This window comes from Trachypithecus francoisi, unplaced genomic scaffold (genome assembly GCF_009764315.1).
Source record: "Trachypithecus francoisi isolate TF-2019V2 unplaced genomic scaffold, Tfra_2.0 Lachesis_group6, whole genome shotgun sequence".
NCBI classification, from domain to species: Eukaryota; Metazoa; Chordata; class Mammalia; order Primates; family Cercopithecidae; genus Trachypithecus; species Trachypithecus francoisi.
This window is the reverse complement of record NW_022681471.1, coordinates 42913537-42938513: the sequence shown is the minus strand read 5'-3', so window position 1 is coordinate 42938513 and position 24977 is coordinate 42913537. Positions and strand designations below refer to the sequence as shown.

At 39.9% G+C, this 24977-nt stretch overlaps 1 protein-coding gene and 1 pseudogene across 1 annotated transcript; both read left to right on the top strand.

Moving 5' to 3' along the window:
- Window positions 1-6323: 6323 nt before the first annotated feature.
- On the top strand, window positions 6324-19493 carry LOC117077694 (annotated as a pseudogene).
- LOC117077495 (mitofusin-1-like) lies at window positions 19237-20374 on the top strand. Its single transcript, XM_033201197.1, has one exon. The coding sequence runs from the start codon at window positions 19502-19504 to the stop codon at window positions 20147-20149; it is 648 nt and encodes a 215-aa protein (XP_033057088.1). The 5' UTR covers window positions 19237-19501; the 3' UTR covers window positions 20150-20374.
- Window positions 20375-24977: the final 4603 nt, after the last annotated feature.

The window sequence follows — 24977 nt, the reverse complement described above, 5'->3', positions numbered from 1 at the left end:
TAATTCAAAGAGAACTACAAACCACTGCTCAATGAAATAAAAGAGGACACAAACAAATGGAAGAACATTCCATGCTTATGGATAGGAAGAATCAATATCATGAAAATGGCCATACTACCCAAGGTAATTTATAGATTTAATGCCATCCCCATCAAGCTACCAATGACTTTCTTCACAGAATTGGAAAAAACTAAAGTTCATATGGAACGAAAAAAGAGCCCGCATTGCCAAGACAATCCTAAGCCAAAAGAGCAAAGCCGGAGGCATCATGCTACCTGACTTCAAACTATACTACAAGGCTACAATAACCAAAACAGCATGGTACTGGTACCAAAACAGACATGTAGACCAATGGAACAGAACAGAGCCCTCAGAAATAATACCACACATCTACAACCATCTGATCTTTGAGAAACCTGACAAAAACAAGAAATGGGGAAAGGATTCCCTATTCAATAAATGGTGCTGGGAAAACTGGCTAGCCATATGTAGAAAACTGAAACTGGATCCCTTCCTTACACCTTATACAAAAATTAATACAAGATGGATTAAAGGCTTAAATGTTAGAACTAAAACCATTAAAACCCTAGAAGAAAACCTAGGCAATACCATTCAGGACATAGGCATGGGCAAGGACTTCATGACTAAAACACCAAAAGCAGTGGCAACAAAAGCCAAAATAGACAAATGGGATCTAATTAAAGAGCTTCTGCACAGCAAAAGAAACTACCATCAGAGTGAACAGGCAACCTACAGAATGGGAGAAAATTTTTGCAATCTACCCATCTGACAAAGAGCTAATATCCAAAATCTACAAAGAACTTAAATTTACAAGAAAAAATCAACCCCATCAAAAAGTGGATAAAAGATATGAAGAGACACTTCTCAAAAGAAGACATTTATGCAGCCAAAGACACATGAAAAGATGCTCATCATCACTGGCCATCAGAGAAGTGCAAATCAAAACCACAGTGAGATACCATCTCACACTAGTTAGAATGGTGATCATTAAAAAGTCAGGAAGCAACAGGTGCTGGAGAGGATGTGGAGAAATAGGAATGCTTTCACACTGTTGATGGGAGTGTAAACTAGTCCAACCATTGTGGAAGACAGTGTGGCAATTCCTCAAGGATCTAGAAGTAGAAATACCATTTGACCCAGCGATCCCATTATATATTTGCGTATATACCCAAAGGATTATAAATCATGCTGCTATGAAGACACATGCACCCGTATGTTTATTGGGACACTATTCACAATAGCAAAGACTTGGAACCAACCCAAATGTCCCTCAATGATAGACTGGATTGAGAAAATGTGGCCCATATACAGCATGGAATACTATGCAGCCATAAAAAAGGATGAGTTTATGTCCTTTGCAGGGACATGGATGCAACTGGAAGCCATCATTCTGAACAAACTATTGCAAGGACCGAAAACCAAACACTGCAAGTTCTCACTCATAGGTGGGAATTGAACAATGAGAACACATGGACACAAGGTGGGGAACATCACACACCAGGCCTGTTGTGGGGTGGGGGGAGGGGGGAGAGATAGCATTAGGAGAAATACCTAATGTAGATGATGAGTTAATGGCTGCAGCACACCAACATGACACATGTATACATATGTAACAAACCTGCACGTTCTGCACATGTACCCTATAATTTAAAGTATAATAAAATTAAAAATATATATATATGTCAACAGACTTTTCTGGAGGGGAATGAGAAGAAGCAATAGCCAGCCAGGCATGGTGGCTCACGCCTGTATTCTTTACACTTTGTGAGGCTAAAGTGGGCGGATCACTTGAGCCCAGGAATTTGAGACCAGCCTGGGCAAAATAGCAAGACCACTGTCTCTACAAAAGTAAGTTAGCAGGGCACAGTGGTATATGCCTATAGGCCCAGCTACTCAGGAAGCTAAGTTGGGAGGATCACTTGAGCCCAGGAGCTCAAGGCTGCAGTGAGCCATGATTGCACAACTGCACTCCAGCATGGGCAACAGCAAGAGCTCATCTCCAATTTTAAAACAAAGCAATAGCTCTTAAAATTAAATATCATATTTTATCTCTTCAAAGATGCATGTATTTTTCACATTTTAACATCCCTGGAATTGGTATAGATCTTAAATTGATGCCATATCATAGTTGAGTCTCATTTCCCCTTTCTCACTGGTAAAGTAGTGGTGAGTCTTATAAACCAAAGGCATCTTAGGAGTTTTGCCTAGATAAAAATGACTAGGAATCTACTTAGGTCTAAATTTGTAGGTGTTAGTGGAAGTAAAAGGCTGTAAGCTTACAAGAGTAATGATTCATGACTCAAATTCTGTCACCATGCCATTTGTATTTCATGAGTAGCCTGTATGGCTGTAAGAGCCACAGACTTCTCAGTGAATTTGAGTCATGGTAACATTTTCATACTTTTTGGAAATCACCTAGTAATGTATAGTGTATCTATAAAGATAGTCCCAATAAGGTTCAAGGATAAGCACAGTGTTTGGAAAACGAGCAGGAAGTCAAAAGCCAAGAGGGTACTGTGAATTCTTTTCTGAAATTTTGATGAATTCACTATTTGCCTGAAATTGGGCAGGAAATTTGGTCGAAGGGGATTCCATTTACGGATTTTTGTTGTAAGCATGTGTTGTCCTTCCTGCCCTATGTGGGCTTTAACATAACCACAAGTATTTAGGGGAAAATGGTAAGGCATTTTTGGCTTTTTGATTTTACGGTTGGCTCTGTATAATAAAAGTATTTCATCAAAACACTTGTTTCCATACTACTGTATTCTATTAATAAATGCTTACCTTTTGCCAAATGCAGCTTTCTTTACAAAGAGGTCTCAGTGACTCTCTGTCAGCTATGTAGGTCAGTCCAGCTTTCTAGGGAAGCAGTAAAAGGTAGAAAAATGTATTGTTGGAATAATATGTCAGATGGAGAGGTCTTAGGACACAACATAAATCTGGGATTGTGGTATATGTATTCTTTAGAGAGGTAGCTTTCAAAATTTTCATTATGACCCACAGTAAGAAGTATATTTTATATCACAACCCAGTATACAGATGCACAAATAAACCTATATATGTGGGGGTGTGCGTGTGTGTGTGTGTGTATAATGTCCAAAATAAAATGTTTACCACTTGTGGTGTGGTCCTTGCATTTTCTATTTCATGCTATCCTTTTTTTAAATGCTGATCATAAATTGCTCGATTGATTTTTTTACAACTTCCTAAGGGGTTGTACCATCAGTTTGAAAAACACAAAAATAGATCAAGCATATTTTCACTATCACTTTTGAGTAGGGGTATAGGGCTGGCTTCCAGTAGGTAGTGCCATATGTCAGTGATGTCACCCTGACTTAGAAGTGACCAAAACCTTCTTTCTTCTCTCAGGTTTTTCATATTTGTTGAGGGCCATGAAGGGCAGCAGTGTTTGCCTCCCATTCTTTGGTTTGCGTGAGAAGTTCAGAGCTAAGAAAGCAAATGTTTACATTAGTCTTTAGGCAGAGTCTGGGAATAGAATGAGCGGCAATGAAAAGGAGTTGAAACGGAAGAAACTGTGCTATTTCAGATGTCCAAAGAAAGAAGTGAGAAGGCATTCTAGCAGAACCACTTTTGAACATGATCTGATATTATGTAAAGCTGTATTTTGATAAATATTAAATAAATTTCATGTGTTTTTTTCCTTTTCCTCCGTCCTTGAACACCCCAAACATCTACATATCAACTCCCCTTGTTTGACAAAGGCTGCGGTGGTCTCTAAGGTGTAATCCTGGTCCCAGACCCAAAGAAGAACTGTGTTCTAAGGCCGTTCTGCCCCTAATGTGTTTTGTGACTTGCACAATTCACTTACTCTGGGCCTCTCTCTTCAGCTATTGAATAGAGATACTATTTGTCCTATCTGGTCCACCAAGTGGTTGTGAGAATCAAAAAAGGCAACAAACGAAAATATTTAAGTGCCACATGCTACACAAATACAATGGTTATAGTTTTTGGCTTGACGATTGGTTTCCTCCCTTCCCAAAATTCTGGTTTTCTTTATGGGTAAAATCAATTGAGAGTGACTGTTTCCTGCAGCCAGACACTCATTCTAAACCTTGCCCCTGACTTTACAAGATAGTTGTTAATCCAGCTCCGCAAAAAGTCTAGATTAGAGCTATAGAGATGGTTATTTTACTGTTTAAAACAAACAAACAAACAAAAAAAAGGGATTCAGGGCCCTAAAGGAAGCAATGATAGTAATTTTACAAATGTATTTTCAAGTAGTCTTTCTGTAACCAGAAAAACAAAATTGACTGTAACATTATTCATCCCAATTCTCTTGCTCAAGGGCAGGAAATTGGCAATAGATGCCTGCAACACTTAACCAAGCCCAGGTACCACAGTCTGACTTGGAGACCTAAGCTGTCTGAGGTGACCAACAAGCACTTTGTTTTCCTGACTCTTTTGTGTTGTTTCTGAAAGAGCTTCTGGAAATGATTTTTCTAATGTACTAATCTGTCCATCTGCGGGATCCAGGATTCCTAATGGTCTGGGCTCAATCTCAGACCTAATAATTAATTGGCTTTGGATGTTGCTGAGGAGAAAAGACAAGCCTGGGAGAAGGGATGGAAGGAGTAATTAGCTGGAGAAGGTGAGGGAGAAGGGTAAGTAGGGACAGTTGGAAGACACTGCTTTCCAAACAATTGAAAATAAAAGGAGAGGAAGACAGGAGAGAGAAATTAGGAAAAACAGCCTCCCCAGACAGGTAATTTATAATAACTGGGAGGAAAATGACAACTGCAGCCAAAATATGTATACACTCACAAATCCCTGGAAGGCCAGTGGCAAAACTAGGAACTAGGAGACTTCCTACCTCCATGCCCCTTTCTCCCACCCTTCTTGGGCCCTATATTGCTATGCTCCCCAAGGCCCGCACTGTTGTAGACTCTAGACATAGCCTGCCCTCTTTTCAAATTCCTCAGGCCTCACCCTCTCCTTTCAAGCTAAATCTGTTAACGCATTACTGTGGAGGCAATAGGCTTTTATCTTGGGGTTGCATTTTGGCTGGAAGTATCTGAAACAATACCATAACTGAAAGGTATTAGTCTTGGTGTCAGAAAGGTTTGAACCAGAGCAACTCCATCTTGAGCAGTGGCTGGGTAAAATGAGGCTGAAACCTGCTGGGATGCATTCACAGGAGGTTAAAGCATTCTAAGTCACAGGATGAGATAAGAAGTCAGCACAAGATGCAGGTCATAAAGACCTTACTGATAAAACAGTTTGCAGTAAAGAAGCCAGCCAAAACCCACCAAAATCAAGATGGCAACAAGAATGATCTCTGGTCCTCCTCACTGCTACACTCCCGGCATGATAGTTTACAAATTCCATGGCAATATCAGGAAGTTACCTTATATGGTCTAAAAAGGGGAGGCATGAATAATCTACCCATTGTTTAGCATAAAATTTAAAAATAACCATAAAAATGGGCAATCAACAGCCCTCAGGGCTGCTCTGCCTATGGAATAGCCATTCTTCTGTTCTTTTACTTTCCGAATAAACTTGCTCTCTCTCTATGGACTCGCCTTGAATGCTTTGTTGCGTGAGATCTAATAACCCTCTTTTGGGGTCTGGATCTAGACCCCCTTTCTGGTAACATTGGCACTTCAGGCATAGACTTTGTGTTTTAGGAACAGAAGGAGTTTGATTTGAGGATCAGAAGGACCTTTGGTGTCCTTCAAACTATACCATGCAGAAAGCAAACTTCTATATATCATTTGTCATGAAAATATACATTAGCCCAACATATAGCCACCCAAATATCTCGCCAATTTTGCATCATTTTGACTTTTGTTCGCTGGAATAAATGGCTTGCATCCCACTGCTGCTCTCTCACCTAGTCGCTAGTGATCTGCGAACACCTCTAAACCCTGTTTCGGCCTCTTGCTTATTAGCCTGCAGAGCCCCTTCAGCAGCAGCCTAGGAAATCTAGGAAGTATTGTGGTGTGGGATAATGGGTTTGGCCTCTGGAGTCAGACCTGGAGGTGAAATTCAGACCTGTCAGTTGCAGGCTGTGTGATCCTTTAGCAAGTTACTAATCTGCCAGGGCCTCTGTTTGCTCATCTATAAAAGGGAGATGACCTCACAATAACCTTAGGAAATAGGTAGTATTATCATTACCATTTTTCAGACAAGGAAATCGAGGCTCAGAGAAATAGTCACCTGTCCAAGTCACTAAGCGGCAGAATCAGGATTCAAAACTAGACCTTTTTGATTCTTAACCACTTGATATTAAAAGTACAGGCAGTTCACAAATGGTAGTGATTACTAAAATTGTTGTGTTGTACATGCTTAGAGCCAAAATCGAAGGAGATTTAGCTGCCCATACACCCAGTGTGTATATCTATGTTCACTCATCGTATGTCTTGGCAGCATCTTATTTCCTTATTCCCCTGACTGGGTAAACATGGAAAAGAAGCATATTCAAACATGTGTGTGTGTATGTATCTATATATAGTAACTGAAGGTGAAGCTTGGGCTAATATCTGGAGGAAAAAATACAACAGCACAGGTGAGAGCTTCTCTCACCCCTGCTCCTTGTGGGGCAGAGTGAACTAGCCCAAGTTGCACACCCTGTCGTAGAGGTGTCACAAGGTGACACCTTGCATTAATGCTGATCTGCTTATATACACCCATGCTGGCCTTTTCCTGGTGGCTAGAAAGAGTTAGACGTTGTGGCAGCTATGGACACTGCTCAATTCTCCCTTCAAGCAGGAACGTACCTTTTGTCTGTGAGCAGGGAAGTTAGCCGAGAACTTCTAGCTGTAGCACATACAGGATTTGCACTATATTTGAACCAATGCCATGGTCTTCCAGGGCAGCCTGTAGTCAATGACTGAGCACAGTAAATGTACTCAAGTCTGGCCATTTCAGTCCAGTGTGGGGCTTCTCTCATGGGACATCTTCGCTGCACAACTCTCTCTTGGATTGGGTGAGACTTTGTCAGAGCCACATCACAGCCTGCCTAATTCTGCTTTTGTCCTTCTTTCCCTTCACAAGTGTCAGATATACATCAAGGTCTGATGCTTTCCTGTCCAACACTGCCTCCTTTTTTATCTTTCACAGGTATTAACTATCCCCCAATAAAGCTCTTTGATTCCTAACTCTATCTCAATATCTGCTTACTGCTAGAGAACAAGAACTGACCCATGGGTTTTTGTTGCCTGTCCTTTGCTGAATTGAAGCACTGATCAATATCGAGAGTGAGCGGAAAGTGAGAGCCTGGTGGCTTCTCAGGCAGCTATCCTACTAACCTGCTTGGCTGTTACCATGGAAACATACACAGGGAAGGGAAAAAAAAAAAAGCAGGAGACAGGGACTCATGGCAAAACCTCACAGCCAGGCTGTGGGAGAGGCTTCCCAGCCACTTGGACAGAAGGCTTGGAGTCACAGCCAATTGCATTTGGCCTTTTAAGGGCTGGAGTTGAAGATGGAATGGAGAGACACTTAAGCTGCCCAGGCCTGAGATATGGCGACAGGGAATAGAGGATAGAGGGGAATGCTGGGTAATAGGAGTATATGGCCCACATTGCACTGTTAGTATTCACTAAGGAACCCCAGCTTCCTAGCATCTTCTCATCCTGGCAGCAAAATCCGCACTTAACCAGTACTTTCCAAACAGAAGCTGACCTGCTGAAGATTTCTGTATACTCTGGCCTTCTGGCCCATCCTACCTCCCACTCTTGCCTTTGTGTGTCTTTGAATCATTGCTCCAGAACAGATTCTGAATCTGGTCTGGGGTCTATACAACTGCTGGAACTTCCAGAGGGTGGTCTGTGATTCCCCCAAGGAAATTTTACAAATACTTATCTGGAACAAGGGCCATAACTTTCATTGGAGATTAGGAACTTTGGGTTCAGGGAAAGTGAGTCCATTTTTATGGATTAAGTAGGCAGTACTGGCACACAGTAGGTGCCCAAAAACTTGTTACGTAAATGAATGCATGACTAGAAAGAAGAAAATCAAGGTAGAAAAAATTAATTTAAGTGAGATAAGACATAAAACACTTAACACAGTACCTGACTCATGGTACTTGACACATGGTCAGTCTTTTCAACAAAATTCTAGTACTCCAGGCTGACTAAACAGTAAGGTACTTAACCATTTTCTGTCATTGGATATACCAATTTTTCTCCATTTTTTCTTATACACTGAGACATTGAACATCTTTGTACACATATTTTTGCACACATGTGAGAACATACCTAGAGGATAAAGTTCTAGAAGTGCAATTGCTGGATTAAAGAATAAGAACTTTTAAAATCTTAATTAAAACCACCAAATTTCCCTCCAAAAAGGCTCTACCATTTCATACTCCCACAAAACGTATATGAGTGCTCATTTACCCACACTGTACTTATTGATTTTTAGAAAGTTGCCAAATTCATGAATGAAAAAACATCATTGTGTTTTAGTTTACATTTCTTTAATTTTTAGAAAATATAACTCCTAAATGTATGCTTCAGTTATGACCTCCAAACTTCTACTGTAAATCAACTGCCTGCTCAAATGCCTGACAACTCTAATTTAATTTAATCAAAATCCTAAATTGGAGAATTTTTAAAAGGTAGAACTAAAATATGGACAACAATAACATTTAAGATAGGAGAGCGTTAACGTGTCCAAACTGACCTGATCTTATCCTCAAACCTGCTCAACCTATGCATTATCCAATCTCTGAAAATGGCAACTCCATTCTTCCAATTGCTCAGGCCAAAAACCTGGAACCATCCTGGACTTCACCCTTTCTGTCACCCCACAGATTCAGACACTTCTTACTACCTCCACCAATACCACCCTGGTTTAAACCACTGTCATCTTTTGACTGCATTATTGTTCAAGCTTCCTACATGATCTTCCTGATCCCATGCTAACTGTCCCCAACCCCAGTCTATTCCAAGTATAACAGCAAGAGTGTTTCTTTAAAAAACACGATTCAGATCACAGCAATCCTGTACTCAAAAACCCCCAATGCCTTTCCATCTCATTTTAAATAAAAGGTAAAGTATTTTCAGTGGCTTGCAAAGTCCCCACTGTTTGGCCTGTGCTGACTCTCTGGAACTGATCTTTCTCATGCTCACTCAACTCCAGCTGCTTGGCCTTTTTGCTGAATGTGGACCACTCTAGGAAAGACACCTACTTATGGCCTTTGCCCCTACTCACAAGGCTGTTCCACCAGGTATCTTCCTTCATGCCTCATGCTCACACTTCAGTCCTTTTCTGCTCAAATGTCATATAATCAGAGATCCTCTCTACCTATCCTTGCTGAGGTAGCACATCATTCAGCACTCTCTATCCCCCTACTTTGCTTATTTATTTTGTTATAAAGCACTTTTCACCACTAGTATGTATCTTAATTTTTGCTATTTGTCTAAACCCACCAGAATGTAAATTCCAAGAAGGTGAGAATTTTGTATATATCATTCACGACAGAATCCCGAGCACCTGTTACAGTGCTTGGCATGCAGTAACTGCTCATTAAATACTTGTTGAAAAAATGAATGACCAAGATTAAGCATTAGTGAGGATGACCATCTGTAGTGCTTCGTCTGTGAACTGCCATTTCATGTCCTTTGCCTGTTTTTCCACTGAAGTTCTTTTTTATTTCTTATTGATTTTTGTAGGAGACTTTTAGAGAAAGTGGATTTTTTTTTTTTTTTTTTTTTTTTTTTTTTTGAGACGGAGTCTCGCCCTGTTGCCTGGGCTGGAGTGCAGTGGCCGGATCTTAGCTCACTGCAAGCTCCGCCTCCCGGGTTTACGCCATTCCCCTGCCTCAGCCTCGCGAGTAGCTGGGACTACAGAGGCCCGCCACCTCGTCCGGCTAGTTTTTTGTATTTTCTAGTAGAGACGTGATTTCACCGTGTTAGCCAGGATGGTCTCGATCTCCTGACCTCGTGATCCACTCGTCTCGGCCTCCCAAAGTGCTGGGATTACAGGCTTGAGCCACCGCGCCCGGCGAGAAAGTGGATATTAATGCTTTGTTACCTGTTATAAATATTTTCTTTTTGTCACTTGCCTTTTTATTTTGTTTTTACTTTTGTCTATTGTAATGATTAATTTTCTGTGTCAATGTGACTAGGTTAAGGGATACCCAGATAGCTGGTAAAACATTGATCCTGGGTATGTCTTTGAGGGTGTTTCTAGAAGATAGTAGCATTTGAGTCAGTAGATTCAGTAAAGAAGATGCACCCTCACCCTCATCATCCAATCCATCGAGGGTCCAGAGAGAACAAACAAGTGGAGTGCGGGAAAATTCACTCTGTCTTCTTGAGCTGGAACATCCGTCTTCTCCTGCCCTTGGACATCAGAGCTTCTGGTTCTTAGGAGTTTGGATTCAGCCTGAATCACACCACCGTCTCTCCTATTTCTCCAGCTTGCAGATGGCAGATCATGGAACTTCTCGGCTTCCATAATCATGTGAGCAAATTCCCATAATAAATTCCCTATTCTCTATTTATCTATTTCTCTCTCTCTCTCTCTCTCTCTCTCTCTCTCTCTCTAGCTATCTATCTATATCCTATTGGTCCTGTTTCTCTGGAGAACCGTAATACAGCTGTGCAGCTATTTTATGATTTTTATCTGTTCCTGCTTGGCATTTTTTTTGTTTATAACTTCTGGTGTTCATGGAAAGCTTAACACAGTATTCCCTACCCCAAAGTTACAAATATATGCTCTCATATTTTCAAGTACTTACATAGGTTTGGAGATATTTGTTTTCCTCAAGCTTTTATAAAATCTTAGATTTATAAAACAAAATCTTAGCTTTTTTTTTTCGTTAGATATATGCTGTCAAGCAGAGATCTAAGTTTATTTTGCACTTCTATCTTCTACATCTGTATGCCTGTGACCCTTAGGAAAACGTATGTGGGACCCCAGACATAACTGGGCAGCAAGCACTGAGTTCATCATTCCTATAATGGACCTTCCTATCAGTTGGTGTGGTGAGAAAAGTAAAATACCTTTGCCTACCACCACCGCCTTCTGGAGCCAGATGAGAAACCAAGGGATTAGGGAGCAAAGGTACCATTAGTTCCTTCATTCTCGGTCAATGTTGAAAAGCTTTTCTGAACAGAGGAGGGGCAAATGCATTCTTAGCATAACATATACTTGCAATAGTTTGGATGTGGTGTGTCCCTGCCAAAACTCATACTGAAATTGATCTCCAATGTGTTAGGAGGTGGGGCCTGTTGGGAGCTGTGGGGGTCATGAGAGTGAATGAATCCCTTATGAAGAGATTAAGACCCTCCTGTGGAGGTGAGTTCTTCCTCTCACAAGAATGAATTAGTTCGTGTGAAAGTGGGTAGCTAATGTGAAATGTGATATACAAATGGTATCACTCTGGTTCAGAGCTCTAAAATGGAGTTGGGAAGCCATTCTCAGAAGGACTACCTATACAACCTGCAACCTTGCAAAATAGGAACTTGCCTTGAACTTTGAACTGGGCTAAACCACCACCACAACAGCATCCTGGAAAACGGCTGAATTTTGCCAGTGCTGCAACTCCTGAACAGTGACAACTAATGAACTATAGGCTCATTTACAAAGCCAGCCACCTCCACCAATGATACTTATTTCAAAACAACTTCTGTAATCACCCTGAGCATCCTTTTAAAAATTGCTACTCTGCTTCCTCCCTTTGGCAGATAATTTGGCTTCTAGCTGAATTTGTGTCTCCCAAATTGCAATTCCTAATGCCTAATAGATGTTTTGTTTTGCTGCGTTGCAGTCGGTTCTTTTGCCTCTTCTTGGTTGACGTTAAATGGTGTCAGAAGTGGGATATGATGTTACTCACTTACTGCGCATTCTGGTACTGCCACAGATTTAAGCACTGTACCTGCAGGAACTTATTGTGTTCCATCACCTCCCTGACAGCTCCATACTCTGTTAGTGAGTCCCCTCTTTTCCCTGACACTCCTAACTTGGTTTGAGGTTCATATCTTTATTGAGTGTTCTTTGTTGCCAGCTGTCCACAAAGGAAATTTTCCCCTTGTGGTGAGTATTCATGAGGGCTTTTGCTTCTAAGAGTATAGGTGCTGAGTCACCCCTTTCTGGGAATCTGTCGGTTTTTTGGTGCAAAAATTACAGTGTTTCATCTTGTGAATTACTTTCCTGATGGACAAATATAACTGAAAGTGATCTGGAATTACAATGGCCAACCTGGTGATCTTTTGAATTTCTACGATACATTTTCTTCCGCAATTAGGAGGGCTAAAAGAAATGACCAAATAGCCTAAATAGGATGTCTGCTTTAATTTGGTACCTTGAGGCATCTAAAAGATTCTAGGAATCCAAACTAGTGTCTCTAAAAGATAACAATGCCAATTAATTCAAAGACTAAATTAGAAAAAACCCAGAAGCTTCTAAAAATGAAACAAATCTGGAAACGAGCACTCCTCTATTTGTCTTTGTCTTGTGTCTCTTTCCCCTCCTAGCCCTAGCTATTCCATTTCACTGTCATTCTTAGCATCCTCTTTGCTTATATGGTAAAAACTTATTCTAAACCTGAGCAATTCCTCCTGGGCTTTCCATAAAGAGATTTATTGGATTGAGTCACTATTGGAATAAATACACCATTGGAAATTCTAATCATCAGTGGCCAAAAGATGGATCCTTTTAGAGATCTTTCATTCTAAACAATTACTTTATTTGTATATATGGGAGGATAACATTTCTTTTAAAGGACATATAATAGTGTCATGCCTAGCCTTAGAAATTTTCTTGACTAAATTAAAGGGCAATCCTAAATCAAAGTTAAAATCTTTTGTATGCTCAAACTGTCTGCTTTGGAGCCCATGCAGGATTTACTTCCCCATCCCCACCATCCCCATAAAACCACTTTACCCTATGGTCTAGGGCTGGGATTTGATGCTCTCACTGCCAAGTCCCAGGTTCGATTCCCAGTCAAGGAATCAGTCTCTGCTGATTAAACGCAAGAAAAGAAACATTCATTGGAAAATTGATTTGATATTTATGTGACGCTAACTTTTTGGGGTATTCATTTGTTATTGATCCTCTTCCCTCCCATGAACTTCTTTTAAGTTCTTGTCTTACCAACTTTCTCTTTTAATCCTTCATCTGTGGGTACATGGGATGGTCAGCTTTTGTGTGTAGACAGTCAGCTGAGAAGCTGAGATGTTAGAGAATATTGCTGGACACAAATGTGGGTTGTATCCCATTTGTGGCTAGCAAAACTGTCCTTTCTTTGAGCTGTCTTCAGGATGGTTCTGAGTCTTGTGAGGAATACTTAGCATTTGGAAATGCCTCGTGTGTCCTTGGTTAGGTCATATCCTTGGTTAAAGCTTTTTGGTTTTGGTGAGTCATTTGAATGTCACCTTTGAGGGAAAAAAGTTCAAAAGCCAGTAATATTGACTGTTTGTCCTGGATGAAATCTGAGAAGATATTTGAAAAGATACCCTTTTTATAGGAACACTATAGTCAGAAATCGGCTAAATTAAAAGTGGATGTTCAGGCTATAATATTTTTAAAGGCCTTTCTGCTTTTCTCGTTTAGATTCTGTTTTTGGGAATTTTTTCAGGCAACTGAAATCCCCTTTTCAATGATATGTTTGGTCCTTCTGTTTGCTCCCTTTCTTGTTGGCATGATTTTTGCTGAGAAAAAAAAGTAAAACTTCATTGGTCTTTCTGGGAAACTTAAAATTGGCTCCCCAAATTGGCTCCGCTAGGACTACTTGTTCCATTTCCTTCCACTTCTCCTCCTTCTTCCTTTTTGTCATCTTCAATTCCACATAACAAAATCTAGAGGAGACTTCTAGCAGCCCTAAAACCCCATTAAAAGGTGCACAGAGAAAGGTGCCACACAACTCCTTTTTAAGATCTTCTGTTTTCTTTGTGGAGCCCCAAGAGTCATGGACAGGTTCCTTTCAGATCTCAAGCTCTGGTCTCTTTTGCATTCAGTTCCCTGATCTCTCTGGTTTTGGGGAGTACCAGGGATTAGTTTATGCTGTGAGAGAAAACTTGACCTATGTGTGTTTGATGACTGGTGGGTCACTAGCAAAGGCTGCAGTTTTGAAGGTGGCTGACAGTGGTTATTTACAATGAATGATTATTACTGCACAGGCTACTCATGGTTTTTTTTTGCATGTTTAATTAAAAAAAAAAAATGTGGTTTGCACATTTGCAGGCCATGAGAACATTTTCCTCTGAGGGATGACACCTGTGGTGAATGGGCTGATCACAGAGTGGGCTAATGAGTCTTGGGTCTCCCACCACCTTCTGGAAATGTCTTTGCAGCAAAGTACACTGTGGAAGCCTTGCGCAGCCCAGTCCTGTAGTGTTTCTCTATTATGGAGGACAAAGGATTCAGTGTAAAAATGGGATCCTTGATTTTGGGGAATCTGGATGCTCTGCCTTTCACTGCTCCTGCTTTTCATATACATAAGTGTTAGGCCGTGGAAAGTGCAAATGTTTTGTTGGCCCTATTCTTTAATGGCTCTGCCCTGAGCTCAGTGGTCCAGATGAAAAACAGAGACTAAATTAGAAGCCACCTATCTAAAAATATTAGTCTTCAAAATATGGCTTTCTGGCATTTAACTGGTTATTTTGAAAAGGTTTCTGAATTTTCCTAGGCTCATTTGTATAATCCTATGGTTAATTCCTATTTATTTTGTGTTACATTGGTATCCGTTTTTAATCTTTCTCTAACTAACACACCCAAACTCTTTCTTGAAAATGCTTAAATTCTCTTCCTGTGCTTTGAGATGTAAATTTTCTACCCTCTTTTCTCTAAAACTCAGTAAAAACTTTGGCCGTGTGGGACAGATAAACTTCAACTTGTTCCATTTACAGAGGCACAATTTAATCCAACTTTCTTTTTAAACTAGTGAATTTCACCTGTCGCGTGACGAATATTTTACAATCAAAGCTATATAATGTTATATTTTATGTATGCGTGTGTATGTATCTGTGTTTGTATATTGAATAAATGATTCTAAATTTACTTATAAATAAATGAGTACTTATAAATTAAATAACTAGGCCATAGCTTTTTGAATTCATGTGACTTTAGTAATTTTTAGTAAATAAAACTAGTTTAAAAATTGTTGGTAAAATAAAATAGAAATGTCGGCCGGGCACGGTGGCTCAAGCCTGTAATCCCAGCACTTTGGGAGGCCGAGACGGGTGGATCACGAGGTCAGGAGATCGAGACCATCCTGGCTAACACCGTGAAACCCCCGTCTCTACTAAAAAATACAAAAAAAAAAAAACCTAGACGGGCGAGGTGGCGGCGCCTGTAGTCCCAGCTACTCGGGAGCCTGAGGCAGGAGAATGCCGTAAACCCGGGAGGCGGAGCTTGCAGTGAGCTGAGATCGGCCACTGCACTACAGCCCGGGCGACAGAGCGAGACTCCGTCTCAAAAAAAAAAAAAAAAAAAAAAAAGAAATGTCTTCAGAATTTTGGATATATTCACCTGAGTCTACCACTCAAACAAATGTATGCCATCTCTACTAGATCTTTAAGGTCATAAAAATCTTGCTCTGTGATCATTTAGAGGCTTGCTTGATTTGTCTGTGAGCTAAAGCTATAATGGGAGGATGATGGACCTCCCTAAAGCCTTGTGCACATCTTTCTGTAAACTTACGTCTTTCATTTTCAGCCTTTAAATACTGGGGTCTAGACAGGTGGCCATGGTGAGGCTGGAAGACATAGGTATGTCCACAGTGCCTAGGCCACAAGCTGCAGAGCAGAGCCAAGCCCAATATGGTCTCATCCTCCCTGGCCCAGCTGTGCCCCCTGGCCATGCTGGGAAGGGTCAGATCCTTCAGGCATTGTCTTCACAGCTCTGTCCTCTGTCTTGGGCTCTGCACCTGATGTATAACATTAAAATTACTTAACTCCTATGTTTTACTCTAGAAATTTGGGTTACCGAAAGTTAAAATTATAGTTAATATATGTAATTAAAACTACTGGATATAAGAGAAACAATTCTGTACACAGACTGCGTAAGAAAAGTAGGATGTGTTTTGGTAAGAAAGTTTATAAGAAAGATAAGTGAATGTGTTTTTTCTTAAAGGAAAAGTAATCTTTGTCTAGTTTTAAAGGTGAATTAAAGGTTGTTTTTGCTGAAGGAATAAAAAAGAATGATAGATATAACTGAATGGTTATAGACAGTTGAGGAAAGAGAGAGAATGAAAAAACTTGTAAGAGTTTATAAAAGTGTTGTGGAAATCTTATGTGGTCAGTCTAAGATTGGATGACTTTGTTTACAGGATTTTAGTAAAATTAGCTTTAGTATTAATAATACACCAATGCAAAGGTAGAATTTGATTTTCTCTTTTGAACAATATTTTTGTTTAGTAATAATAAGAAACAGTAATAGACCAGTTCAACTTTTGAGTAAATTGCAAAAAAGAGAGGAGTTTGCCTCATGCTGTCTTTATTAGGTCATTTGATTATTTAGAAAACTGTTTTCTGTCAAAGAGTAAGAGTTTTTAGCTTTGTGAAACCTTTTAATTATCACTCTGGCTAAATGAATGACTGTTATTTTACAGTGATCTGTGATCTTATTCTGATATCAAGTGTTTTAAATCTTTGATATTTGACAGACCTCCCAAAATGAAATTTAAAATTCTAAATTAAGTCTTTTTGACTTTAAACAAACTTTTAGACATTTTTAAAAGCTCCTCTGAGAAAGAGTTCAATACCAGTCTGGCCAAAATGGTGAAACCCTGTCTCTACTAAAAAATACAAAAATTAGCTGGGCGTGGTGGCACGTGCCTGTAGTCCCAGCTACTCGGGAGGCTGAGGCAGGAGAATCTCTGGAACCCGGGAGGCAGAGGTTGCAGTGAGCCAAGATCGTACCACTTCACTCCAGCCTGAGCAGCAGAGCAAGACTCTGACTCAAAAAAAAAAAAAAAAAAAAAAAAAATCCTCTGAGTTCAAGAAAACATATTAGGCTTATTTCGTATGTTAAAATCAAGTGGAAATCATTGTCCAATAAGAAATGGTGTTTAACTTTGAGTTCTGTTTGTAGGGATGTTATTAATATGTGTTCCAAAATTGTGTGAGATTCAAAAAATCTGATATGTCCTAGTAAATTGCTGTATTCTAATGCTCTTTTTCTAAAAGGTCTTTGCAAATCTTAAAGTGTTGTGTCTTCAAGGAGGTTCATGGAAGATGGTCTGACAGATACTCTGAAATACAGAACTCTGCTTATGACATTGAAATTATTCAACTGTACTGGGTAAAATTTTTTTAAAAACTCTAATTTAAAAAGTTGCATTCATAAAATTGGTAACCCAACATTAAGCAGAACAAGAATTAAACTGATGAAGGACTGAAATGATTTTTATGACTTGTTGCTAGAACCATTGCTAAATCTTTTTATGGTTTTGTTTTCCAGAGTTAAGAAATATTTTTTCCCTCTTATGCTATTTTTACCTTATATCAATGGATAATGTACACTTTTGTGAACAAAATGAGACATTTACCTTTCTCTTTACCTGATTTATCTAGAATTCACACATTATTCATGAGTATTTTTATTTTATGGCAATATAGTTGTCTGCCTAAGTTCAATAAGAATCTGTTTTCTTCTGTGACAGGATACAATTGAGACACTGGTTATTTTACCAAGGTTTTGACTGGCATATCATATTTTTTAATGTGACGAGACTGCTTGAGAAATTGAGATTGACTTTAAAGCCAATAGATGTGGAAAAAGACTGGCCTGGTACCTTGTCTGCACGTTCCCCTACAGGGTTCCTGACCTTTCAGTATTTAAAGAATGTCAGTTTCTGATAGGTCCAGAAACCTCAAGGCATTTTGACGACTCTAACAAGAGAAGAATTCAGCTGGGTGTGGTGGCTCATGCCTGTAATCCCAGCACTTTGGGAGGCTAAGGTCGGTGAGTTGCTTGAGCCCAGGAGTTTGAGACCAGCCTAGGCAACATGGCAAAACCCTGTCTCTACAAAAAATTACAAAAATTAGCTAGGTGTGGTGGCATGCACCTGTGAACCCAGCTACTCTGGAGGCTGAGGTGGGAGAATCACCTGAGCCAGGGAGGTCAAGGCTACAGTGAGCTGTGATCTGGCCACCGCACTCCAGCCTGGGTGACAGAGTGACACCCTGTCTCAAAAAAATATTAAAAAAAGATAATTCACCCAATTCATACAAGTATTACAAGCACAAGTCTGATGGTGAATCCTTGGCTTGGCTTCCTACACTTAAGCTTTTAAAAATCAAATCTGGTATTTCCTATTTTTTTAAGTTTTGGGAGTAGGAAGGAAGAGCCTCCTGGGAAGGTGATGACTCAACTGTCCCACTGAGAATGAGAAATAGGTATAGTTTGGGATGTGAAAAAGGTCCAAAAGCCCATTTCTTGCATAAAGCCATAAATAGAAAGGGGGAGAGAGTCCACAGTGTGTTTGGAGAACTCAAGTAGTTAAATTTAAGGTGCTACAAAACAGTAGCAAAAGAAGTGGGTAGAGACTTTGTAAGCAAAAGCCAGATTGTAAAGGACCTTATATTAATATATCATGACCAAGCAGTGGGAAGAGCTCTGTTATCAATGCAATGTTGTGGGATAAAGTTCTCACTAGTGGGATTGGCCATATAACCAACTGCTTCCTAAGTGTTGAAGGAACCGATGGAGATAAAGCCTATCTTATGACAGAAGGATCAGATGATAAAAGAGTGTAAAGACAGTTAATCATGCCCTTCACATGAACAAAAACTTGAAAGCTGGCTATCTTGTACATGTGTTTTGGCCAAAAGCAAAATGTGCCCTCTTGAGAGATTACCTGGTGTTAGTAGACAGTCCAGGCACAGATGTTACTACAGAGCTGGATAGCTGGATTGATAAGTTTTGCCTAGATGCTGATGTCTTCGTTTTGGTTGCCAACTCTGAATCAACACTAATGAATACAGAAAAACAATTTTTCACAACCTGAATGAGTGGCTTTCCAAGCCTAATATTTTCATTCTCAATAATCATTGGGATACTTCTGCATCAGAGCCAGAATATATGGAAGATGTGGGGCACGTGCCGAAGGATTTCAGGCAAGATTACAGGAATTTCAGAATTTTGAACAAATCTTTGAGGAGTGTATCTTATAGTCAGCAGTGAAAACAAAGTTTGAACAGCACACTATCAGAGCTAAACAGATACTAGCTATCTATTTTTGTGAATAATATTATCTATGTTTGTGAAAAAACATAATGGATTCAATAAACATGGCAGCTGAATAGAAAAGGCATTATGCAGCGGAAAAGAGGGAAGACTAAATTGATAGACTGGACTTTATCTGAAACCAGATGAACCTTTTAACACTAGATGCTAAGAAAAAAACCAAGGAGGTCACTGAGGAGGTGGCAAACAAAGTTTCATGTGCAATGACAGATGAAATTTGTTGACTGTCTGTTTTGGTTGATGAATTTTGTTCAGAGTTTCATCCTACTCCAGATGTATTAAAAATATGTAAAAGTGAATTAAGCATATAGAGGATGGTATGGGAAGAAATTTGGCTGATCGATGCACCAATGAAGTAAACACCTTAGTGCTTCAGTTCCAGCAAGAAATTATTGAAAATTTGAAGCCATTACCTCCAGCTGGTATACAGGATAAACTACATCCACTGATCCCTTGCAAGAAATCTGATCTCAGTTATAATCTAAATTACTATAAGTTATGTTCAGATTTTCAAGAAGATACTGTGTTTCACTTTTCCCTGGGCTGGTCTTCCCTTGTACCTCAATTTTTGGGCCCTAGAAATGCTCAAATGGTGCTCCTAGGATTATCAGAGCCTATCTTTCAGCTCCCTAGATCTTTAGCTTCTACTCCCACTGCTCCTACCAGTCCAGCAATGCCAGATAATCATGAGGAAGAACTCATGATTACATTGGTAACAGGATTGGCTTCTCTTACATCTAGAACTTCCATGGGCATCGATATTGTTGGAGGAGTGATTTGGAAAACTATAGGCTGGAAACTCATATCTGTTTCAATAACTATGTATGGAGCTTTGTATCTTTATGAAAGACTGTCCTGGACCACCCATGCCAAGGAGAGAGCCTTTAAACAGCAGTTTGTAAACTTTGCAACTGAAAAACTGAAGATGATTGTTAGTTCCATGAGTGCAAACTGCATTACCAAGTAAAACAACAAATGGCTACCACTTTTGCTCACCTGTGCCAAGAAATTGATATTACTCAAAGACAACTGGAAGAAGAAATTGCTAGATTACCCAAGGAATAGATCAGTTGGAGAAAATACAAAACAATTTAAAGCTCTTGAGAAATAAAGCTGTTCAACTTGAAAATGAGCTGGAGAATTTTACTAAGCAGTTTTTACCTTCACACAATGAGGAATCCTAACAATAGAGATTGCTTTGGGGACCATGATAGGAGGAAACGAAACTTGTAAGATTGGGACAGTTGTTGTTTTTATGAAATGACTTCAAATATGAATTTTACTAACTGTACCTAAATAGCAAAGCCCTATGTAGATTCTGGTAATGATCTGTCTCAGTGTATTTGTATTTTTGAAGAGTGTTATGTCCATAGTTTTAATTTTGGGTAAAGAAAAAACTAAAATATGGAATTAGTTACAAGCAATAGTACCAACTTATGTGACCCCTGAGGGGTAAGACTGTGAGCTCTTAGTTTGTTTTAGATTCTGAAAAACTCTGCTTCCTGGCATCCAGGAGTTAGAGATTGAGCTTTTCATCTTCTTTCTCAAAACTAATTTTTGATGCTTTCTTTCCTGGGAATAGTCACTTTTTAATTTTATTTAATAAACTGCATTGCTGGAACCACACACAAAAAAGTTTCAGCAAAGCCAACTTAAAAGGAACATATATGACTAATCATTATTTTTGCTATACTTTATGCAAATCAGGCCAAGTATGGTAAGACCAAAAGTTATTTTGCAAATAACTTGGCCCTACTATGATCATCTTTGGTAAAAGTGGGGAACTGAAGAGAGAAAAATATGCTTCAGAAGAAAACTATAGAACATCTGTTATTAGATTCTAACCCTGACCATTATTTTTTTGAGTTTTTATTATTTGCATACAATTTAGACTGAATCTTGAATTATTTCCTGGCTACAGGTCTCCAAACTAACAGTGTCACATTGTTCTTCCATTTTTCCAATTGAAACACACTGAAATTGCTACTAGGTTTGTTTTTAGGATCTGCAAACTGAAGCTCATGTATAAATGACCTTGACATACAAACTGCAGACCAGAAAATTCTTTCATATTGCCACTGCCTATTTCCACTTTAATTGAGGGTTTTTCAAGTGTAACATCTAGACACCTCAACTGACTGCTCTGCAGACTCCAAGGAAACTGGTTTATAGACTCTTCCAAACAATAGCTGTTGTTTTTCTTCTGTTGAGAACCTGCTTGCAATGCCATCTCCTGAAACGAGACACGACTGTTTAAGTGGACTGGCCTCTTCCAAGAAATAGAGGACTACTTTCATGGGATCCTTTGTCATTCAGCTGTTGACTCAATTTTTTTCTCCACAGACACCAACTCAGATTTTAGTGTGTGAAAATCTTAGGGAAGTATCAGACAGGGGAATGCTGGAGTGCAGAAAATGATCCCCATAATATGGCACTTTGGCATGCTGAGTGTTTTTGAAAATTGAAAGGCCCAAGAAATTAGCCTCAGAATCAAAGCCGTTTTAAACTTGTCTTATCCTTCCCATCCAAGGGCTAGGAAGGACTCTCTGAATTTCCTTATCTGACCAAGAAAGTTCCTTTCCAAAAGAAACACAATTGCCTTCTATGCCCACCCTGAAATCTCATCTATTTCAGAAAAGAAGAATGAGGAATAACATTTAGACATGGTTAAAATGAATGCCTCTCCTGATATACAACTAATTACTATAGACTAATGTGGGCCTCCTCACTTAAATAGCTCCCTTGTAACTCAAATTGATCAGTTTCTAAAGCCTTGGATACACACTGACTTTCAACCACCCCACTCCATGGAACATAACACTCTAGAAACAGGTACTTCTAGATCTGAGGGAAACTAATAACAAATCTGTAGCTGACCAATCAATAATTGATCATCGATGCTGCCTCACATCAAATCTTAATCAAAACAGGGGAATGTGAAATGTGATCTACAAAATGATGTCATTCTGGTTCAGAGATGTATAATGCAGTTGGGAAGTCACTCAAAAAAGTACTACCTGCACAACCTGCAACCTTGTGAAACAGGAACTTGCTTGAACTTTTTTTTTAGATGTAGTCTTGCTCTTGTCACCCAGGGTGGAGTGCAATGGTGTGATCTCAGCTCACTGCAACTTCCACCTTCCGGGTTCAAGCTATTCTCCTGCTTCAGTCTCCCAGGTAGCCGGGATTACAGACATCCGCCACCATACCTGGCTAATTTTTGTATTTTTAGTAGAGACAGGGTTTCACCATGTTAGCCAGGTTGGTCTCGAACTCCTGTACTCCAGTGATCCACCCGCCTCAGCCTCCCAAAGTGCTGGGATGACAGGCGTGAGCCACTGCACCCAGCCGCCTGAACTTTGAACTGGGCTAAACCACCACAACCACAACATCTTGGAAAACAGCTGAATTATTCCAGTGCTATAACTCTTGATCAGAAACAACCAATGAATTACTCAGGCAACCACCTCCACAAATGATAATTCTTTTGAAACAACTTGGGTAATCATCCTCATCGTCCTTTTAAAAACCCCTACTTTCCTTCTTCCCTTTGGAAGACATTTTGGCTTCTAACTGAATCTGTGTCTCCTGAATTGCAATTCCTATGATCCCAATAAATGCCTTGTCTTACTGCTTTGCAGTCTAGTCTTTCACCTCTTCTTGGTTGTGTTAAAGTTGCAGATACCAGGATGAAATCACTTTTGTCCAATCCAGACAAAATAATACCAGGAAGGACCAAAGGAGAGGAGGCACATGCTTACATGCCTGAGATAAGAACTATTTTCAAGGACTTTCTAAAAACCCTTTACATATCTCCTACTTTGATGAGGCTTATCACTAGACATTCTTTAGGACTGCAATAATTCCAATAAGATGTTCTCAGAAGAACAGTTCTCCAGTAATTGCATCTCCACCAATAAACTGACAACTCTGGCACTGAACCTGGGGAACCAATGACTCTTTTTCTATGCAGCTTATGTAAATCTCTTTTTGCTCTAAAAACTCCCCTTCCCTTTCCCTCCCTGAAAGTACTGGTGACTTGTGATTCCATGCATTCTGAATTATAATCCCTATTTCTTTTTTTTTTTTTTCTATTTCTATTTCTGAGTAAACCCAACATATTTAGAGGAAATTTTCTCTAGTGTCATTTTTTTGGATTAACAGTTGACATTCAAAAGAGTCGGCTTCCTCTGTTCTTCTTTATTGCTTCCTTTCTCACCATGTGATCTCTTAGCACATGCCCACTTCCCTTCCATTTTCTGCCATAAGTAGAAGCAGCCTGAGGCCCTCACCAGATACAACTGCTCAATCTTGAAGCATCCAGCCACCAGAATTATGAGCCAAATAAGCCTCTTTTCTTTGTAATTTACTCGACCTCTGGTATTCTGTTATAGCAAAACTAAATGGACTAAGAGAGAAGTGGTGCCAAGGAGTAGGGTGTTCTTATAAATATACCTGAAAATGGGTAAGTGGCTTTGGAACTGGGCAATGGGCAGAAGTTGAGTTTGAAGGTACAGGCTAGAAAAAGAAAATATTACAGTGAACACAGCATTGAAGACAGTCCTGGTGGGGGCTTAGAAAATGAGCTAGAACTTATTAGGGATTGGTTAGGTGGTTGTAACCAAAATGCTTATGGAAATATGAACAATCAAGGCCATTATGATGAGGTCTCGGATGGACAGGAGGAATATTTATTTGGAAACTGGAACAAAGGTCATCATTTTATATAGTTGCAAAGAACTTGACTGCATTGTGTTTATGCCCTAGGGTTTTATGGAAAGCTGAATTTAAGATTGATGGAATAGCATATCTTATGGAATAAATTTCTAAGCAGCAAAGTGTTCAGGCTGCTGCCATGGTTACTTCTAAGTGTTTATGGTGATTTGCTAGAGAAATTGGAAACAGAACAGAAGGATTTGGAAAACTCACAACCTGGGCGTTTCATAGAGAAAAAAGAGCACTTTCAAAAGAGGAATCCAAGGGAATGGCAGACTTGCTAAAGAGATTAGCATGGCTAAAAGGGTTCCAGGTGTTAATGGTCAAGACAATGGGTGAATAACGCTGAAGACATTTTAGAACTTTAAGGCTGCCCTTTCCATCATGGGCCCAGAGACCTAGGATGATAGAAATGTATTGGAGGAGAGACTTGGAGGGCTGCTGCTCTGGTGACCTCGGGACACTGGTCTATGCATCCTGACCACTCTGGCTGGAGCAGCCACAGCACAAGTGGCCCCACATGCAGCTCATGCCCCTGCTCCAGAAAGCACAACTGGGAAGCCTTGGCAGCATTCATGTCTATGTGGCACTCATTTTGCGTGCATGCAGAATATGAGAGTAATGGAAATATGGTGGCTTCCACCTAAATTTCAGAGTATGCATCAGAAAGCCTGGGAGCCCAGGCAGAAAGTTGTTGTAGTGCAGAGTCACTACAACAGTAGACAGAGCCTGTACTAAGGCAATGCTAACCAGAAATGTGGAGTAGGAGATACCACAGAGGGTCCCCATGAGGGTAATGAATAATGGAGCTACAGGGTAGGGCTACAACCTGGACCCCAGAATTGTAGAGCCACCAGCAGCACGCAACTTCAGCATAGAAAAGCCACAGTCATTTAACTTCAACCTGTGACAGTAGCTACATGGGCCACGCCAGCAAAACCATGAAGGTAAGGCTGCCTGATGTCTTTGGAGTCCCCCCTCACACCAGTCTGCCCAAGATGCAGGACATGGGGTCGAAGGAGATTATTCTGGAGTGTTAAGTTTTAGTATCTGTTCTACTGGGTTGTACTTGTATGAGG

Coding starts and splice junctions, on each gene's coding strand:
- LOC117077495 (XM_033201197.1), top strand. CDS start 19,502: ATGGGAAGAAATTTGGCTGATCGATGCACCAATGAAGTAAACACCTTA.